Source organism: Pseudochaenichthys georgianus, chromosome 17, assembly GCF_902827115.2.
Source record: "Pseudochaenichthys georgianus chromosome 17, fPseGeo1.2, whole genome shotgun sequence".
NCBI classification, from domain to species: Eukaryota; Metazoa; Chordata; class Actinopteri; order Perciformes; family Channichthyidae; genus Pseudochaenichthys; species Pseudochaenichthys georgianus.
In genome coordinates this window covers 14,547,923-14,569,052 of record NC_047519.1, presented here as the reverse complement: position 1 = coordinate 14,569,052, position 21,130 = coordinate 14,547,923, and the positions used below count along the sequence as shown (strand labels likewise).

At 41.6% G+C, this 21,130-nt stretch overlaps 1 protein-coding gene across 1 annotated transcript in view; it reads left to right on the top strand.

Annotated features, from left to right (window-relative positions):
- Positions 1-21,130, top strand: part of LOC117462561 (unconventional myosin-VIIb-like) — a 43,716-nt gene that overhangs the window by 6,885 nt on the left and 15,701 nt on the right. The window contains exons 9-26 of the mRNA XM_071206212.1: positions 11,018-11,160; positions 12,400-12,513; positions 12,599-12,752; positions 13,333-13,409; positions 13,500-13,619; positions 14,248-14,390; positions 14,480-14,690; positions 14,824-14,959; positions 15,046-15,212; positions 16,025-16,165; positions 17,417-17,575; positions 17,750-17,842; positions 18,095-18,189; positions 18,737-18,821; positions 18,956-19,057; positions 19,882-19,998; positions 20,110-20,319; positions 20,414-20,662. Of these exons, the coding sequence (XP_071062313.1) occupies positions 11,018-11,160; positions 12,400-12,513; positions 12,599-12,752; positions 13,333-13,409; positions 13,500-13,619; positions 14,248-14,390; positions 14,480-14,690; positions 14,824-14,959; positions 15,046-15,212; positions 16,025-16,165; positions 17,417-17,575; positions 17,750-17,842; positions 18,095-18,189; positions 18,737-18,821; positions 18,956-19,057; positions 19,882-19,998; positions 20,110-20,319; positions 20,414-20,662 (2,516 nt within the window). The remainder of the gene's footprint in view (positions 1-11,017; positions 11,161-12,399; positions 12,514-12,598; positions 12,753-13,332; positions 13,410-13,499; positions 13,620-14,247; positions 14,391-14,479; positions 14,691-14,823; positions 14,960-15,045; positions 15,213-16,024; positions 16,166-17,416; positions 17,576-17,749; positions 17,843-18,094; positions 18,190-18,736; positions 18,822-18,955; positions 19,058-19,881; positions 19,999-20,109; positions 20,320-20,413; positions 20,663-21,130) is intronic.

The window sequence follows — 21,130 nt, the reverse complement described above, 5'->3', positions numbered from 1 at the left end:
AACTCTTTTGTCGCGTTCACACCAAAAAGAGCCGGTACTAAAATTAGTTCATGCAAACCTTTTTACCCCCTCGAAAGTTCCTGCTAGAGAGCAGGGACTTTCGAGCGGCTCTTTTGTGAGAAAAGAGCTATATTCCTGATTGGCTGGGCGGATTGCAAACCATGCCCCGTAAAACTCCCAAAAAGTTTTGTGAAGCCGCCATTTTATTATCCTCGCATTAGCATTTTTAGCATTAGCGCAGCGCAGAAACGCAGAGAGACTAACTTATGGCAACATAAAATAAAACATGGGAGCGGTGGAGATGAGGAGGTGTCGGCGTTCTGACGATTTACTCGGAAGGCTTCAGTAGAAGCTGCTGGGAGTCCCTGTGTATAAGGTTATATTTGAACAAGTTATATCGAATGATAGCAATAATGCTAACACATAAAGACAAACCTTCAACAAATATTACATTTATGATTATCATACACAAATGCAAACTTTTTACAACAACTTTTTAGTGACATCCAGAGTAAAAAGTAATGGTGCACGATAATTATCGGACCGATAATCGGTTGCTAATTGCTATTTGTATTAACAAATGCAATGCAGAAGTTCCACGAGGAGGGAAAAAGGCAACGAGCTATAATACTTCCAACCTGATCAGTCACCTGAAACATCGCCATCGCTACAATGGTGTGTTAACAGCGTACGAAGACGCCTACGCTGCTAAACTAGCGGCAAGGCAAGTTTATTTATATAGCACTTTTCAACACAAGGCAATTCAAAGTGCTTTACAAAAAATGAAAGACATTAAGAAAATGGCATTTAAAATCAGTCATTAAAAAGAAAAGCTAATAAAATAAACATTAAAACAAAAATACATGGATAAAAGTTGACTGCAAAGGTATGAATAGTTCAATTAAACATTAAAAGAAAAAATACATGAATAAAAGCCAGCTGCAAAGGCACCGGGGCTTTTACCTATCGACGAGGCTTTTGAAAAAGGCAAGAAGTTTGCCAGATTTGTTTGGGAAAATAAATATGGTCACTTTGAAGAGTCAAAACTGTTCTTGGCTTTGTTTTGTTCATAGTAGTAATGCTCATGTCATTTGCTCACTACTAGTCTTTTTTTTACCACCAGGTGTGCAAAAACTACAGGTACATTTAATATATATATATATTATATTATTATCGGTTATCGGTATCGGTCTTGAGAAGCAGGAAGTTATCGGTATCGGTTTCAAAAAACCAATATCGTGCATCCCTAGTAAAAAGTGAAATGTATCCCAAACTAATTTATATGCTGCCTGCTACATTAAAATACTGGTTTTAGTTGGCTTCTGAAAACTCTGAAACATCCATCCATCCATCTTCTCCCGCTTATCCGTGGTCGGGTCGCGGGGGTAGCAGTTCCAGCAGAGAGCCCCAAACTTTCTTTTCCCTGGCGACATCAACCAGCTCTGACTGGGGGATCCCAAGGCGTTCCCAGGCCAGCGAAGAGATATAATCCCTCCACCTGGTCCTAGGTCTACCCCTTGGTCTCTTCCCAGCTGGACGTGCCTGGAACACCTCCCTAGGGAGGCGCCCAGGTGGCATCCTAACTAGGTGCCCGAACCACCTCAACTGGCTTCTTTCGACGCGAAGGAGGAGCGGCTCAACTCCGAGTCCCTCCCTGATGACCGAACTTCTCACCTTATCCCTAAGGGAGACACCAGCCACCCGGCGGAGGAAACCCATCTCGGCCGCTTGTATCCGCGATCTCGTTCTTTCGGTCATGACCCATCCTTCATGACCATAGATGAGGGTAGGAACGAAAATGGCCCGGTAGACAGAGAGCTTTGCCTTCTGGCTCAGCTCCCTTTTCATCACAACGGTGCGGTAAAGCGACTGCAGTACCGCTCCCGCTGCTCCGATTCTCCGGCCCATCTCATGCTCCATTGTTCCCTCACTCGAGAACAAGACCCCGAGATACTTGAACTCCTTCACTTGGGGTGAACTCTGAAACATGTTCAATTAAAATATAAATTGCACACCAAAAAAAACCTTTAAAAACCCTTTCAAGCTTTTATTTTGTGGGATTTTCTCAACTTGTACAATTCGTGACACAGCTTTGTCATGTGTACAGTACATCAGTAGCAATATCTTACACCTTTTGAGGAAAACACGTTAACAGGTCTTAGGAGATAAGAATCTCCACAAACAACTTCCTGTTGAGACGAGGCGCGGGAAGGTATTTTGAGTGGGGGTGCTGAGTTGCTGGACTCCAGTGAACACTATTACGGGCACTATGGAGCACGCACAAAGGCAATCCCCACACACAAACACACAGTACAACCGCGACTGTTACAATGAAGGCTCGATAATTATGGGGGTTATTCCCTATCTTTATTCAAGAGCGTGGTATTTAAATTTGAGAGCATACTTTATGTATTTATTTCCCTCAAACCCTGTCCTCGCACTCAAATAGTGCCTGCTTGCACTTAGATTTGCTCTGCTTCTGCTCAAACTGTACGCTTTCACTCAAACTGTACGCTTTCACTCAGATATATTGCTGTTTACAGATTTTTTCTGCTCTCAGATTTAGTCTGTGCGCGCTCGAAACGTTTGTGCAACAATCCTGTCAAAATCCCTCAACCAATAGGAGGCCAGGTGTCCTTGCGGGTGCGTTCGCTTTACTTATTACACCGTCCCGTAAGGGCGGTTACTCTTTGGTTTATAAACTCCCGCCCTCCACGGATTTATAACATAGCATGTACCGCACTTGTTTGATTTACAACTTTTTTTGGGGGGGGGGTTAAGCACAGTTAGTATATGTTTATAAAACGGACAAGTCAAATCAAGCAATCTGATGTTTCTTAGCCGTGATATAATGAGCGTATATCCAGGGAATAGTTGTTGTTACTTTTCACAAATCAGTATCCCTCCGCGTCTGAGAACCGTTACAACTGTTACATTACGTCCGTCACGAAACTAACTAACTAACAAAGCTTAAGATGGAAACATTTAAGGTTAACTTCGACCTCCGGGGATGGCCTTACTATGGAGAAGTGGATTGAGAAGTGCCTATCTCCAGAAAAAAAAAGCACCTAAACGACGACATTCGCTATCTGTTATTGTTGTTGCATAGCAACCACCTCGCACTATGTGCAGAAGGCAACGGAGGGACGGTTTTATTTTATTCCCGGGCTGATTTTTAGTCCCAGTCCGCCACTGAACGTAGCTATTATGTAAGGTAGTTGTAAATCAAACAAGTGCAGTACATGCTATGTTATAAAGCCGTGGAGGGCGGGAGTTTATAAACCAAAGAGTAACCGCCCTTACGGGACGCTGTAATAAGTAAAGCGAACGCACCCGCAAGGACACCTGGCCTCCTATTGGTTGAGGGATTTTGACAGGATTGTTGCACAAAAGTTTCGAGCGCGCACAGAATAAATCTGAGAGCAGAACAAATCTGTAAACAGCAATATATCTGAGTGCAAGCGTACAGTTTGAGCAGAAGCAGAGCAAATCTAAGTGCAAGCAGGCACTATTTGAGTGCGAGGACAGGGTTTGAGGGAAAGAAATCAATAAAGTATTCTCTCAAATTTAAATACCACGCTCTTGAATAAAGATAGGGAATAACCCCCATAGATAATCAGCTCACGGCATATAGGCAGGGGTAAAGTGCTATTTTTTACGAGTGGGGAGCGGACCTCACCTCCTCTAGGGGGGTCCGGGGGATGCTCCCCCGGGAAGATTTTTTTTAAATATTGAAGTTAAAAGCATCAATCTGGTGCACTTTGAGAGCAACATTAAGAGATCTATGGATACCTCTCTCAACACCCAGATGAAACACAACTGTAAGCAGATGTTCTTTTTCTTTATGGATATTTTACAAATCACTCCCCTTTCAAACTGTATTCTTGTTTTACTGCCATATAGTATTTCATAACTGTTTTTGCTTTATTCTCTTATTTGTTTTATAACTATAATGATCATATGAAGGTGTGCCGCGGAAATAATCTTTTGAATAATTTGTGACCAAACCGTTTGAGGACCCACTGAGATAACTTAGACTAAAGTTAACTATCTAAACACTCAGAGAGTCCTTTAGCTCACCTGAGCCTCTCAGTCTGAGAGGAGAGCTCTCCTCCAGCTTGTTGTGGAACCAACAGCAACAGCTCTGTATGTCCGTTAGTGCAGCTAGCTAACCAGATCCTAACAACACGGTCCCTGCTGCTGGCACCGGTCTCCCTCTCTCCCTCTCTCACACACACTAAATGCGCTATGTCCGCGCACACACACACACGCACACACACATACAACACACACACACACACACACACACACACACACACACACACACACACACACACACACACACCACACACACACACACACACACACACACACACACACACACACACACACACACACACACACACACACACACACACACACACACACACACAGAGGTGAACACAGGACACACATAGGTGAACACAGGACACACAGAGGTGAACACAGGACACACAGAGGTGAACACAGGACACACACACACACACACACACACACACACACACACACACACACACACACACACACACACACACACACACACACACACACACACACACAGACAGAGGTGAACACAGGACACACACACAGAGAGGTGAACACTGCACACACACACAGAGAGGTGAACACTGAACACACAGAGGTGAACACAGGACACACACACACACACACACAGAGGTGAACACTGAACACACAGAGGTGAACACAGGACACACACACAGAGAGGTGAACACTGCACACACACACAGAGAGGTGAACACTGAACACACAGAGGTGAACACAGGACACACACACACAGAGGTGAACACAGGACACACACACAGAGGTGAACACAGGACACACAGAGGTGAACACAGGACACACACACAGAGGTGAACACAGGACACACACACAGAAGTGAACACAGGACACACACACAGAGGTGAACACAGGACACACATAGGTGAACACTGAACACACATAGGTGAACACAGGACACACACACAGAGGTGAACACAGGACACACACACAGAGGTGAACACAGGACACACAGAGGTGAACACAGGACACACACACAGAGGTGAACACAGGACACACATAGGTGAACACAGGACACAGAGGTGAACACAGGACACACACACACAGAGGTGAACACAGGACACACACACAGAGGTGAACACTGAACACACAGAGGTGAACACAGGACACACACACAGAGGTGAACACAGAACACACATAGGTGAACACAGGACACACACACAGAGGTGAACACAGAACACACATAGGTGAACACTGAACACACAGAGGTGAACACAGGACACACAGAGGTGAACACAGGACACACACACACACACACAACACACACACACACACACACACACACACACACACACACACACACACACACACACACACACACACAGAGAGGTGAACACAGGACACACACACAGAGAGGTGAACACTGAACACACAGAGGTGAACACAGGACACACACACAGAGGTGAACACAGGACACACACACATAGAGGTGAACACTGAACACACAGAGGTGAACACAGGACACACACACACACACACACACACACACACACACACACACACACACACACACACACACACACACACACACACACACACACACACACACACAGAGGTGAACACTGAACACACAGAAGTGAACACTGAACACACACACAGAGGTGAACACTGAACACACAGAGGTGAACACAGAACACACACACAGAGGTGAACACAGAACACACACACAGAGGTGAACACAGAACACACACACAGAGGTGAACACAGAACACACATGCAGAGGTGAACACAGAACACACATGCAGAGGTGAACACAGAACACACACACAGAGGTGAACACAGAACACACATGCAGAGGTGAACACAGAACACACACACAGAGGTGAACACAGAACACACACGCAGAGGTGAACACAGAACACACACACAGAGGTGAACACAGAACACACATGCAGAGGTGAACACAGAACACACATGCAGAGGTGAACACAAGACAACATTAGCACGACCAGTAATCCTACAAGCTGTCATCACTACCCTCCTGACTGTTCTCCTCACTGTCTTCCTCGCTGTCAGACATGAGGCGCATTCACACCGCAGTACTTTTCCCACAAAGGTTCATGAGAACTTAGTTCATGAGAACTCTTTTGTCGCGTTCACACCAAAAAGAGCCGGTACTAAAATTAGTTCATGCAAACCTTTTTACCCCCTCGAAAGTTCCTGCTAGAGAGCAGGGACTTTCGAGCGGCTCTTTTGTGAGAAAAGAGCTATATTCCTGATTGGCTGGGCGGATTGCAAACCATGCCCCGTAAAACTCCCAAAAAGTTTTGTGAAGCCGCCATTTTATTATCCTCGCATTAGCATTTTTAGCATTAGCGCAGCGCAGAAACGCAGAGAGACTAACTTATGGCAACATAAAATAAAACATGGGAGCGGTGGAGATGAGGAGGTGTCGGCGTTCTGACGATTTACTCGGAAGGCTTCAGTAGAAGCTGCTGGGAGTCCCTGTGTATAAGGTTATATTTGAACAAGTTATATCGAATGATAGCAATAATGCTAACACATAAAGACAAACCTTCAACAAATATTACATTTATGATTATCATACACAAATGCAAACTTTTTACAACAACTTTTTAGTGACATCCAGAGTAAAAAGTAATGGTGCACGATAATTATCGGACCGATAATCGGTTGCTAATTGCTATTTGTATTAACAAATGCAATGCAGAAGTTCCACGAGGAGGGAAAAAGGCAACGAGCTATAATACTTCCAACCTGATCAGTCACCTGAAACATCGCCATCGCTACAATGGTGTGTTAACAGCGTACGAAGACGCCTACGCTGCTAAACTAGCGGCAAGGCAAGTTTATTTATATAGCACTTTTCAACACAAGGCAATTCAAAGTGCTTTACAAAAAATGAAAGACATTAAGAAAATGGCATTTAAAATCAGTCATTAAAAAGAAAAGCTAATAAAATAAACATTAAAACAAAAATACATGGATAAAAGTTGACTGCAAAGGTATGAATAGTTCAATTAAACATTAAAAGAAAAAATACATGAATAAAAGCCAGCTGCAAAGGCACCGGGGCTTTTACCTATCGACGAGGCTTTTGAAAAAGGCAAGAAGTTTGCCAGATTTGTTTGGGAAAATAAATATGGTCACTTTGAAGAGTCAAAACTGTTCTTGGCTTTGTTTTGTTCATAGTAGTAATGCTCATGTCATTTGCTCACTACTAGTCTTTTTTTTACCACCAGGTGTGCAAAAACTACAGGTACATTTAATATATATATATATTATATTATTATCGGTTATCGGTATCGGTCTTGAGAAGCAGGAAGTTATCGGTATCGGTTTCAAAAAACCAATATCGTGCATCCCTAGTAAAAAGTGAAATGTATCCCAAACTAATTTATATGCTGCCTGCTACATTAAAATACTGGTTTTAGTTGGCTTCTGAAAACTCTGAAACATCCATCCATCCATCTTCTCCCGCTTATCCGTGGTCGGGTCGCGGGGGTAGCAGTTCCAGCAGAGAGCCCCAAACTTTCTTTTCCCTGGCGACATCAACCAGCTCTGACTGGGGGATCCCAAGGCGTTCCCAGGCCAGCGAAGAGATATAATCCCTCCACCTGGTCCTAGGTCTACCCCTTGGTCTCTTCCCAGCTGGACGTGCCTGGAACACCTCCCTAGGGAGGCGCCCAGGTGGCATCCTAACTAGGTGCCTGAACCACCTCAACTGGCTTCTTTCGACGCGAAGGAGGAGCGGCTCAACTCCGAGTCCCTCCCTGATGACCGAACTTCTCACCTTATCCCTAAGGGAGACACCAGCCACCCGGCGGAGGAAACCCATCTCGGCCGCTTGTATCCGCGATCTCGTTCTTTCGGTCATGACCCATCCTTCATGACCATAGATGAGGGTAGGAACGAAAATGGCCCGGTAGACAGAGAGCTTTGCCTTCTGGCTCAGCTCCCTTTTCATCACAACGGTGCGGTAAAGCGACTGCAGTACCGCTCCCGCTGCTCCGATTCTCCGGCCCATCTCATGCTCCATTGTTCCCTCACTCGAGAACAAGACCCCGAGATACTTGAACTCCTTCACTTGGGGTGAACTCTGAAACATGTTCAATTAAAATATAAATTGCACACCAAAAAAAACCTTTAAAAACCCTTTCAAGCTTTTATTTTGTGGGATTTTCTCAACTTGTACAATTCGTGACACAGCTTTGTCATGTGTACAGTACATCAGTAGCAATATCTTACACCTTTTGAGGAAAACACGTTAACAGGTCTTAGGAGATAAGAATCTCCACAAACAACTTCCTGTTGAGACGAGGCGCGGGAAGGTATTTTGAGTGGGGGTGCTGAGTTGCTGGACTCCAGTGAACACTATTACGGGCACTATGGAGCACGCACAAAGGCAATCCCCACACACAAACACACAGTACAACCGCGACTGTTACAATGAAGGCTCGATAATTATGGGGGTTATTCCCTATCTTTATTCAAGAGCGTGGTATTTAAATTTGAGAGCATACTTTATGTATTTATTTCCCTCAAACCCTGTCCTCGCACTCAAATAGTGCCTGCTTGCACTTAGATTTGCTCTGCTTCTGCTCAAACTGTACGCTTTCACTCAAACTGTACGCTTTCACTCAGATATATTGCTGTTTACAGATTTTTTCTGCTCTCAGATTTAGTCTGTGCGCGCTCGAAACGTTTGTGCAACAATCCTGTCAAAATCCCTCAACCAATAGGAGGCCAGGTGTCCTTGCGGGTGCGTTCGCTTTACTTATTACACCGTCCCGTAAGGGCGGTTACTCTTTGGTTTATAAACTCCCGCCCTCCACGGATTTATAACATAGCATGTACCGCACTTGTTTGATTTACAACTTTTTTTGGGGGGGGGTTAAGCACAGTTAGTATATGTTTATAAAACGGACAAGTCAAATCAAGCAATCTGATGTTTCTTAGCCGTGATATAATGAGCGTATATCCAGGGAATAGTTGTTGTTACTTTTCACAAATCAGTATCCCTCCGCGTCTGAGAACCGTTACAACTGTTACATTACGTCCGTCACGAAACTAACTAACTAACAAAGCTTAAGATGGAAACATTTAAGGTTAACTTCGACCTCCGGGGATGGCCTTACTATGGAGAAGTGGATTGAGAAGTGCCTATCTCCAGAAAAAAAAAGCACCTAAACGACGACATTCGCTATCTGTTATTGTTGTTGCATAGCAACCACCTCGCACTATGTGCAGAAGGCAACGGAGGGACGGTTTTATTTTATTCCCGGGCTGATTTTTAGTCCCAGTCCGCCACTGAACGTAGCTATTATGTAAGGTAGTTGTAAATCAAACAAGTGCAGTACATGCTATGTTATAAAGCCGTGGAGGGCGGGAGTTTATAAACCAAAGAGTAACCGCCCTTACGGGACGCTGTAATAAGTAAAGCGAACGCACCCGCAAGGACACCTGGCCTCCTATTGGTTGAGGGATTTTGACAGGATTGTTGCACAAAAGTTTCGAGCGCGCACAGAATAAATCTGAGAGCAGAACAAATCTGTAAACAGCAATATATCTGAGTGCAAGCGTACAGTTTGAGCAGAAGCAGAGCAAATCTAAGTGCAAGCAGGCACTATTTGAGTGCGAGGACAGGGTTTGAGGGAAAGAAATCAATAAAGTATTCTCTCAAATTTAAATACCACGCTCTTGAATAAAGATAGGGAATAACCCCCATAGATAATCAGCTCACGGCATATAGGCAGGGGTAAAGTGCTATTTTTTACGAGTGGGGAGCGGACCTCACCTCCTCTAGGGGGGTCCGGGGGATGCTCCCCCGGGAAGATTTTTTTTAAATATTGAAGTTAAAAGCATCAATCTGGTGCACTTTGAGAGCAACATTAAGAGATCTATGGATACCTCTCTCAACACCCAGATGAAACACAACTGTAAGCAGATGTTCTTTTTCTTTATGGATATTTTACAAATCACTCCCCTTTCAAACTGTATTCTTGTTTTACTGCCATATAGTATTTCATAACTGTTTTTGCTTTATTCTCTTATTTGTTTTATAACTATAATGATCATATGAAGGTGTGCCGCGGAAATAATCTTTTGAATAATTTGTGACCAAACCGTTTGAGACCCACTGAGATAACTTAGACTAAAGTTAACTATCTAAACACTCAGAGAGTCCTTTAGCTCACCTGAGCCTCTCAGTCTGAGAGGAGAGCTCTCCTCCAGCTTGTTGTGGAACCAACAGCAACAGCTCTGTATGTCCGTTAGTGCAGCTAGCTAACCAGATCCTAACAACACGGTCCCTGCTGCTGGCACCGGTCTCCCTCTCTCCCTCTCTCACACACACTAAATGCGCTATGTCCGCGCACACACACACACGCACACACACACACACACACACACACACACACACACACACACACACACACACACACACACACACACACACACACACACACACACACACACACACACACACACAAACAGAGCCGAGTTTGAATGACACAAGCACACTTTTATTTCCATGCAACTCTCTGATTGGTCTGGTGTCTTGCCTCTGTTGCATTCACTGAACACGAGAAATTACATTCCTGCCGTCCTCTTGAGTGTCATGATGAGGTTCACGTAAAACACGGTTAATGTATTATATTATTGAGGTAGAATTGTCCGGTGCTACAGAAAAAACATTCGGGGCAGGCCAAAATATTATTTTACCAACAATGTGGAATTTATTGGCTACATATTACACAGATTATGCACAGCGGGAGCAGCAATAACCGTCAAATAATAATTCAGACAGGGGAGCTCCGCACCCCCTGCCTGCTGCTAGGAGGTGCTGCAGCGCCCTCAGCACCCCCCTTCCCGCGCCCATCATACACAGAAAAAGTACAAAAATAATAATAATAAAGCGTTCTTGTTCTGTCCCATGCAGCGTTTGGAAATGCAAAAACGATCCGCAATGACAACTCCAGTCGCTTTGGGAAATATTTGGAGATCTTCTTCAGTAAGAACGGAGTGATTGAAGGAGCTCGAGTGGAGCAGTATCTCCTGGAGAAGTCCCGTGTCTGCCATCAGGTGAGTTGTCTCAGTCCAAACACCTGCTCCTTCTTATCATATCCCCAATGGGAGAGGGGGGGCAATAAAAACAGGGCTGGTTAGATAAACACGGTGTTATCATGGACAGTGAACCCTTAGAGAATTTCCCGTTGAAGTCATGGAAAATATTAGCAGGTCATTCACAGCCACAATGAGTGTCCTTTTAAACACCTTTTCTTTTACTGGTACACGTCCTATAATTATAAAGCATTAAAAGCACACTTATTGAGCAATTCCTCTCTTCTTATTTATTTTTCGCTTTTTCTATTATGTTTTCCTGATTTGTGGATTGTTATGTAGTATTTAATGTAATTAACAGTACATTTTGTTATTCATGCCATTCATTCTCAAAAGGCTTATGGCTCGGTTAAACTCTATTTATAAGAATTCCTAATGCTATTTAATAACATTCAGAGTATAATAATTCGAATAATCGTAATACAGTATATATTGCTTTTTTTTATGCATTATAAACACAGTTATAATGCTTTATAATTTGATATAAAGTTACTTTAAGTGCTTAATGTGAAGTAGTTATATACCTGAGGTATATGGAGATAAAATAAATTAAAAGGTGGTTATAAGTCACTTTAAACTGGCTTTATTTACGTTAAGTGAAAAATACATAATTTAATCCAATCAAATCAATGAATAACTAGCAAAAATGTGGTGTTATGACACTTGACCTTAAATGTAATTTAAAGGGGCCCTATATTGCTCATTTTCTGGTTCATATTTGTATTTTGTCTGGCTCCGTTGTGATTGGTCAACTGCTTTAGAGATATCCCCCGTTGCATTTTACGTACAATATGTTGCAGCGCCAGCCAATAGAAACACGAGTGTTACATAGTGATGTCACTATGTTTTGGAAGTAAACAAAGGACAACAAAAGAGGTGTATCAGACAAGGGAGTGGGGGGGAGTGTGTGGGAGAGAAACCCCCTTGGAGCCAACTTTGAGATTTTAGCCTTTGCAAACCATTTACATGCACACAAACCGTTATAATACACTACAGGAAAAGGAAAACTCCAAAAAGCATAATAAATGATAATTGTTATATTTTAAAGCATTATAAATAGTACATAGAACTAGTTATACTTCGAAGTAATCAGACTATAATGCATCATAAGCATGTTTATAATGCATTTTAGACATGGAAAGGGTTACTGTTTATCTTCTTGTAACAATAATGGTTTATTTTTGCTCCACATACCTTTAGGCCCTGGAGGAGAGAAACTACCACGTGTTTTACTGTATGCTGGCAGGAGCCACGGCAGAGGAAAAGAAAACGTTGAACCTCGGTGATGCTAAGGAGTACAAATTCCTTTCCAAGGTATAACATTGGCTGCCACCCCGAACATCTGACATCTTGTCGATTTACTGTAAACAATGTGAACCTTCCTTCTCATGTGCTACAGGGCGGCTGTATCCAGTGTGACAGCAGGGATGATGCTAAAGACTACCAGCGTATTCTCTCCGCCATGAAGATCCTCACCTTCTCAGAACTTCAGTGTCAGGAAATCCTCAAGTTGCTGGCAGCCATGTTACACCTGGGAAACGTCTGCTTCCAGGGTGAGTCAACACATGTGACATATTATAGTTTTTTTCTATAGATTGCTGGTTATATTTAATGTCAGGAACAATAAAAAGGTCAATAAAACAGATTTACTATAATCCTAGCAGTAATGGTTGCTACACCGAAAGCATTTAAACAACTGTAGTAATACCAAAATGTTACAACACTCCACTACAAGATAAAGTCAGATTATTACTTGTGGTGGCAATCGATAAAAAAAACGTAATCGCGTTTAATCACAACATTCATTTCTAAAATGTGAAACTTAAGTTTAAAATATTTAGAAATCAGAGCTTTTATTTCATTTAATTATAATATATTTGATGATTTCTGATTTATTTTTCATGAAGTCCAACATTTTTACAAATGTTTTTGTTTATATTGTTTTTTTGTTACACATTTAAGTTTACAGCGCGTTAAAATTGACAGTGCTTATATAATGCATTTTAAGCACATTTATAATGCAATGCAATTGTAGACATGGGCATTATAGAAAATGTGATTACCCAAAAGGGGTACTTTTTTTGTGGTGTTCTTGTTGTGGTGTTGTTACATTTGATTTCATGTTCCCACCAGCCAACACACAAAATAACATGGAAACCAGTGACGTTAGCAAGTCCCAACACTTCAGCATGGCAGCATCACTCCTGGAGGTGAGCGCAGAGATCGAGTGATGGTAAACCATTAACTTATTATCTGTATCAGCACGAAATGATTGAAAAAGTTATGTATTTTCCCTTCAGGTGAAGAGGTCTGCCCTGGCAAAGAGTTTGACCGAACACTCCTTTATCACCAACAGAGAGAGTGTGATCAAACCCCTCAGCGCCGATCAGGCGTCTGACTGTAGGGATGCCTTCGTGAAGGTAATAAATCTGACCCAATGACTGGCAATCAAAAGGCTGCCGACTTCCTTATTGGATCCTTTCATATAGAAAAAATGTTGCGTACTGCAATTGATAAAGATAACAGCATGACGTCATTTTAACCTTTGATTGCAGAGGGATTCATTGAAAACTCAAACTTCAACACAATTTAAAAGAGGAGGGTGCAGGCAGGGGTTTTCAGACACAGCAGTTGTCATGAGAGGGGGGGATGCAGGGATTATTACAAACAACCATCCAGTCACTGAAGAACTAAACTCTATCAAGGCAGCGATAGACTTCCTTGTTCTGCGAGATAAAATTACTGTTTTTGTCAATGGAGTGGATATGGCGAGAGCTTATATAACAGCTTCAGTTCCTTACGCATTGTATAATTGTCTGACGGGAAAGTTAAGCATCAAAAATATTCTAAGTATAGCGTACACTTAAATCGATGTTGACCCTTTGTGTGGGTCTTTATTTTATGTGGTTAAACTGAATTTGCTACTCCTGTTCACTGCAGTACGTTTCTTGACAAACTATTACTTTAATATTCCTTCGTGAGTTGGACTGATTCCTCTTGATAAGAAGAACAAATGACATTTTAACACATTTTGTATCGATCGCTCAGGCAATCTACAACAAGCTGTTCATATGGATCGTTGAGAAAATCAACAATGTCATCTATAAGAAGTTGACCAAAAGCCCCAAATCCGCCTTCCTGTCCATCGGCCTGCTCGATATCTTTGGTTTTGAGAACTTCAAAACAAACAGGTAAGGACTTGTTTTTTGTTCTCATGTTGAGCACAGCACTGTTTTACACTTAGTTACAGCTGTTCAAATGTAACCCTGTTGTCCTACAGCTTCGAGCAGCTGTGCATAAACTTCGCCAACGAGAAGCTGCAGCAGTTCTTCGTGTGCCACATCTTCAAGCTGGAGCAGAAGGAGTACCTGAAGGAGGACATTGTTTGGAATAGCATCGAATTCAGTGACAATCAGAGCATCCTGGACGTTCTGGCTGTGAAACCCTGTAACCTTCTGGCTCTGATCGATGAAGAAAGCCACTTTCCAAAGGTTGGTTGCGCTATACAAGGGTTGCTTTTAAGACAAATCACACAGCAAGTATTGTTAAAGTCTTTACTTTGGAATCTGCCAGTTCATATGTTCTGCTGGTTTTAAAGTCAAAGTATTGTTTGGTGTGCCACAGGGCTCTGACGCCACTATGCTGAACAAGATGAACCAACAACATCGGAGGAACAAGAACTACCTCTCTTCCAGAAGTGAATACGACACAGACTTTGGCGTTCGCCACTATGCTGGCATCGTATACTACGACTCCAAAGGTACAAAAACAACATTTACAAAAAGTCCAACTGAAGACTAATGATCTGTTGCATGGTGATAGTATTGTTCTTTTTCCCCCCTGAAGGCTTCCTGGAAAAGAACAGAGATGCGGTCAGTTCTGACATGATCAGCATGGTGAAAAAGACCAAGTATATGCTGCTTCAACAGATATTTCAGGAAGAGCTTTCAACCAATAATGTAAAGATCAGTAACAACAAGAAGATCGTCATAACGCCCAACAACTCTCTACGGGTATGGAAATGTACTCCCATATGCATGTCATTTACTTTTACCATGCAACATACTTTCTGCAGGTCTCCCTTGAAAAAGAGATCATTGATCTCAATGGGATTTTACCTGGATAAATAAAGGTTTTGAATTGAATTGAAACATAAATCTTCTACTTATTTGGTTGGATAATGGTGCTAAAAGGTTGACCATTTTTGTTTGGGAACAACCCAAAGTAAAATCCTGGTTCCCTTGACAAAAGTCCCATTGGATTTTGTATTATTGCTAAAAAATGTGCTCTGTGGTTAACAAGAGCTTCACAACTAAACACCCTGATAGGATTTTTGAATCATAACTGCAACTAGCTAACATTAGCTAAAAAGCTAAGTAGCTACACCACTGTCACATGACTTCAACATCATCACAGCTCAGCTTAATGGGGACTTGTTTGTCACTGTGATTTTGAATGTATAAAGGAAACTGGATACAGCTTTCTAGGTGGGCTTCCATGACGGACCAGGAAGTCGTAATTCAACGATATAGCCACAACCAAAATTAGCTTCAAGTGCTGTTCCTCATTCCTTGGGCGTGAGGACGTTAAGTAGTCTCATTTTGCCACTTGATAGCATCCGCCTTTGTTGAGACCAGTAAAATCATAGTTTATAATGTAAAACAAAGTTTAAAATATTGATATTTTAGACTATAAGTAAAACCCATTACTTTGAGACGAGGGACCAGAAGTTGCAAACATGCTAACTCATGTCCATGTTTTAGGACTCATTCCTGCAGCACTCTATTGATAACATGACTTTAGTATTTTTCTTACATCCATGCAGGCCCATACTGACAACCGTAAGCAAGTGGCGACGCTGAGCGCTCAGTTCCGTCAGTCTCTGGACTCCCTGATGAAGGCTCTGTCCGCCTGCCAGCCTTCCTTCATCCGCTGCTTCAAACCCAACAACGAAAAGCAGTCTGAGGCGAGTCACACATGAGCAACTACTGTATATTGTGGTCAAAATAACATGCAACGAGTGCTATGTTTAGCATTTTGAAACATGATTGTAAGCAGTTATGTATTATAAGCACATTAGATGAAGGTTGAGAGAAGTGTCAGTGATGTTTGTCATAGGAAATGTCACTAAATAAATCCTGTATCCTGGGAGTCTACCTTTATTGAAGAGGATAAGATTAATTTTCCAATCTACCTTTCAGCTGCCCTACCATCTGCCCTTTCACTGGATAAACAATTGCCACTTCCTGCTTGGTGCCATAAAGCAATTTAGAACATTTTGATAACCTGCTATTGTAACTGGGAAGCTTTCCCAATCCCTTTTAAATTAATATCATCTGTCTTCCCTCCCTGTTATTTTTCCGGCCATGTTAGGGCAAGCTATAGAAGAGCAGGTCCACAACCTTCGTCCTGAATGTATTATATCAACAACTACTGGACGGATTGACATGACATTTTGTACAGAGATTCATGATCCCCAGAGGATGATCTCCCTACTACTTTGGCCATCCCCTGAGTTTTCTTTTTGTGCTACAAAGTTTGAATTTATCCTGTAAAATATCTTAACATCCACATGATAGAGAACACAACGTTTTGTACAGATATTCCTGGTTCCCAGATGATGAATCCTAATGACTTTGGCCAACCTCTGACTTTTTCTTCTAACGCCACCACGCCATTTTGAGTGAAATAGCACAACAACTATTGGATAGATTGCCATGCAATATGTAGGTCTGGTTGTTTCGGTCCTGGCCATTTACTTTTTTGTCAAATAGTTATTTTTTAATAACATTTTCATGTTCATGTTTAAAGTGGTGCTTTGGCATGATTCTCTCTGGAGAAATTGATTGGTCATCAAAATCATGAGTGTTACTGGAACTTCTTCAGTTGAGGACAGTCATACAAATGTGGTACTCACATTAATGTTCCCCCAAGATGAATTGTATTAACTTTGATGAGCCATTTTGGTCTTAATCTGGTCATTTTTTATAATTTTGCAGTTAGCGGTTTATTACTTATAACGTAAAAATGAAGAAAGAAATGATAGTATTCTCACACTAAGATGGTGAACATGGTAACCATTATCCCTGCTTAACACCAGCATGTTAGAATGGACAAGTAATGTTTCTGTTGCTGTGATGGTAAAGGCAAGAATAAATGCAACTCAGACCCACATAGAAATAATATTCACATAAGCTTTAATGTGCTCTCCCTTTAGACGTTTGACAGAGAGCTGTGTATGCGTCAGCTGAGATACTCCGGCATGTTGGACACCATCCGCATCCGGAAGCTGGGATTCCCAATTCGCCACACCTTCGAGGACTTCCTGAAGCGCTACAGGGTGCTGCTGAAGACGACCGTCTGTGACCCAAAAACTGTACGTTGTGATGTAGTGTTGTTGACATGATATGTTACAAAGTTGATTTCATAAATTGTCATAAGTCTTATTCGTTGAATCTGCTAACATGTCCTTACGAGATGGTTGTCTTCTCCCCCCCAGAGAGATTTGGGCTGTTTTTAGCCTCTTTTCAGCATTTTTCTTTCTCACCAGGAGACAGCGGCTGCCTGTTGTGAAGCCATCTGCAAGACGGAGATTCAAGGAGAGGGCGAGTGGAAAATAGGAAGGACCAAGATCTTCCTGAGGGTGAACACAACGTTTAATTCAAACCATGTTGTTCCACAGCTTTCTAAATCGTTTCAGCACAGTAGAACATCACTGCAGATTAACAGTTAACTGGTGAAGTAGTATCAGTGTTATGAACTAGCATGTATAGTCATTTCTATGGGAAGTACTGTACTGTGTGCTGGAGATGACTATAATTTAGTTTCTTTAAAAAAAAATGGAATATCTTGGAACCTTATCGCATTTGATTGCAATTTATCCACTTCATTTTAGGATGCCCATGACGCCATCCTGGAACGCCTCAGGGAAGAGAAACTCAGCAAAATAGCTCTGGTGATCCAGAGGGTCATGATGGGACACAAAGACAGGTGCAGCTTCTAAGAAAAGTACAACGAGGAAATCCCCTAAAAGATGTGTCCTATAATGCAGCTACAGATAATGTTTATGTAGTGTTGATATACATGCTGCCATATAAGATAAGATTAACCTTTTTACGTATATACAGGAGTCAAAGCAGTAACATCAATGATAAAGAAACACAGGATAGGACAAATAAAAGCACATCTCCTAAGGATACAAATAATTATGAATTCAATAAACTAAAGTTTAAGTAAGAATGAAATAAAACACTGAGTAAATGGCCTTAGATATCCGGATTTAGAAGCAAACTGAATCTACTTAATATAAATATGTACAGTAAGGGTGTATTTACAAACTAATATGAATTCATATATTTATGAATATGAAAGTTTACAGGGTACGTTTTAAAGCTTTTTCAGTTATAAGGTTGGGATCAAGCCTTAGTTGTTAAGCCTGAGGGCATTAATAATCAGTAAAATATCAAATAGGGTGTCACAAAAAAGTAATTAAGAGACAGTGGGTGATTGAGGAGTGTGTTTCTTCTTATTGTTACAGAAAGTCTTTCCTGAGGAAGCGGAGGGCAGCTGTGGTGTTGCAGAAGAACTGGAGAGCTTACAGACAGGAGAAATTGCGAAGACAGGTCCGATGCTTCATAAGCTTTTATACAACTCAGAGTTTACAGCTGTAATAATGCTCTCTTTCTCTTTGGCGTTAGCTTTAACTTATTTCCAGTCCACTGACCTTCTCCTTTGTTTCCACTCTTGCTCCGAACAGCTCCAGCACGGCTTTGATCGTCTAAAGTCGAAGATCCGCAGTCGGAAGATGCATCAACAGTTCCAAAGACAGCGCGAAGCAGCACTCACCATACAGAACCAGGCATGTACTGTGGAAACTGTAGATTAGCTTTATTTAGTTTCCCAGGTTGAAAGATGAAGTATCTTTACACCAAGAAAGAAAGATACCGTATTTTATTTACAGAGGAATGTGAATGTATTGTCTAAAAACCCTCAACATGTGTAATTGTCTAGATGACATATTACAGAAAATAATTAAAGTAATGTAAAATACACATTTTGTATTTTTCCATCAATTATTTTAAACATAACACAAAACTAATATAGTTTAGTACTTGACAAAGTAAACACTGATCTGGCATAGAAAAAGGGTCAGTCATCATAAGACACACACACACACACACACACACACACACACACACACACACACACACACACACACACACACACACACACACACACACACACACACACACACACACACACACACACACACACACACACACACATTCTTATATTTACTTAAATATGCTGTATAAACTGTATATTATTTATATAGAAACGTTATTTAAGAATATTATACTTATTCAGATTTATATACTTTTACATATTTTTGTTCATTTTAAAGTGTATAAATGAAACATATTTAAAATATATTGCAGTGCATCAGGATTGCACTGAGATTGAGATTATTATTTTTGAAGTCTAAATTTAAAAATAGTATTTGGGAATTTATTAAAATGCATTCCACATGATTTTCAAATGAGCTTCAGTGTTTATACAAATCTTTAGCTTTTTGGGGGGAAATGAAAATCAATTTAACTTACCTAGTATTTTATCAGTAAGTATATACATTAATGCATTGATTATTCTGAAAGGTTATTAATTATTTCTAATGACCTCTAGGTTCGAGGCTACCGGGCTAAGAAGGTCTATAAGCAGAAGAGAGAGGCCATCATTCTGCTGCAGGCTTACACGAGAGGAACCATGGCCAGAAGAGAAACTTCAAAGCTGAGGGACAATGTGAGACCTTAAAATACAAATAACATAATAAATGTCAAGATGTGGTGTGTTGTATTCTAAAACCTTCCACCCCTACCTTTCTCTCCTCTCTCTAACCCACTCGTCCTACAGGCCTCCATTTTACGTCAGCAGAAGGAGGCCCAACAGCGAATTGCTGTGGAGCTTCAGCAGCGACTGAACATTATCGCCAAGTCGCAGCCAGCCGTTCGGGAGCCTGAACCAATCGTAGAGCAGGATTCAGAGGAGGAACCTATTGACCTCATGCCCCTGCCTCCTGTGGAAAAGGTATCAGAGGTAAAGAAAGCAGCAGATGAAATTGAGGTGAGTTGACGTAATCTGATAATATAACATTTGTATCACATATAATCAAATGACTGACTTAACCAATGGTTTTAATTCTATTTTGACCAATAAGAAGAAGGAGAGGAGGGCTGTGCTAGAGTCTTTGGAGGAACCCTCTATAATCATCACTCCATCCTCCATCTCAACAACCCCCACCCCGTCTCTTGAAGAGGAAGAAGATGATGATTTTGATGACGCCAGTGAGGAGTTTTCCTTCTACAAGTTTAGCATCCTTAACTTCCTGAGCAACCACAGTCACACACACCTCAACCAGAGACTCAAGCAGCCTCTTCTGCCCCACGACGACGAGGCCGATGTGCTGGTGAGGGGCACATCTCCTGATTAATGTCAGTGTTGTCTGTCTCTACTTCCTGTCTTTGTGTTTCCCCTCCTGTGAGATGGTCTGCCCAAACTCAGGTCTAAAACCACCAGACTCAGGGACACTTCTATTCCAAAGGCCATAAGACTATTAAGCACCTGCACTTTTAAAAGAACATCCATAAACATTCATCTGTTTGCATCTTGCCAATTATGTATCTAATATATAATTCAATTATATAGATTCTTCTTGCACTCTTTCTATTTTATTTGTATTTACTTGCACATCTCAAAACATTCTCTTGCACTATTTTATCTGTTTTATTTGTTTTATGTCCTATATATATTTGTTGCACTGTTGGAGGAGCCTAAGTGTGTCATTGCCATATCTACTGTACACTGTAGCTAATGTGCAAATGAAAATAAAGCCTTGAAACTTGAAACACCCTGATTCTGTCACCTGGGACCCTTG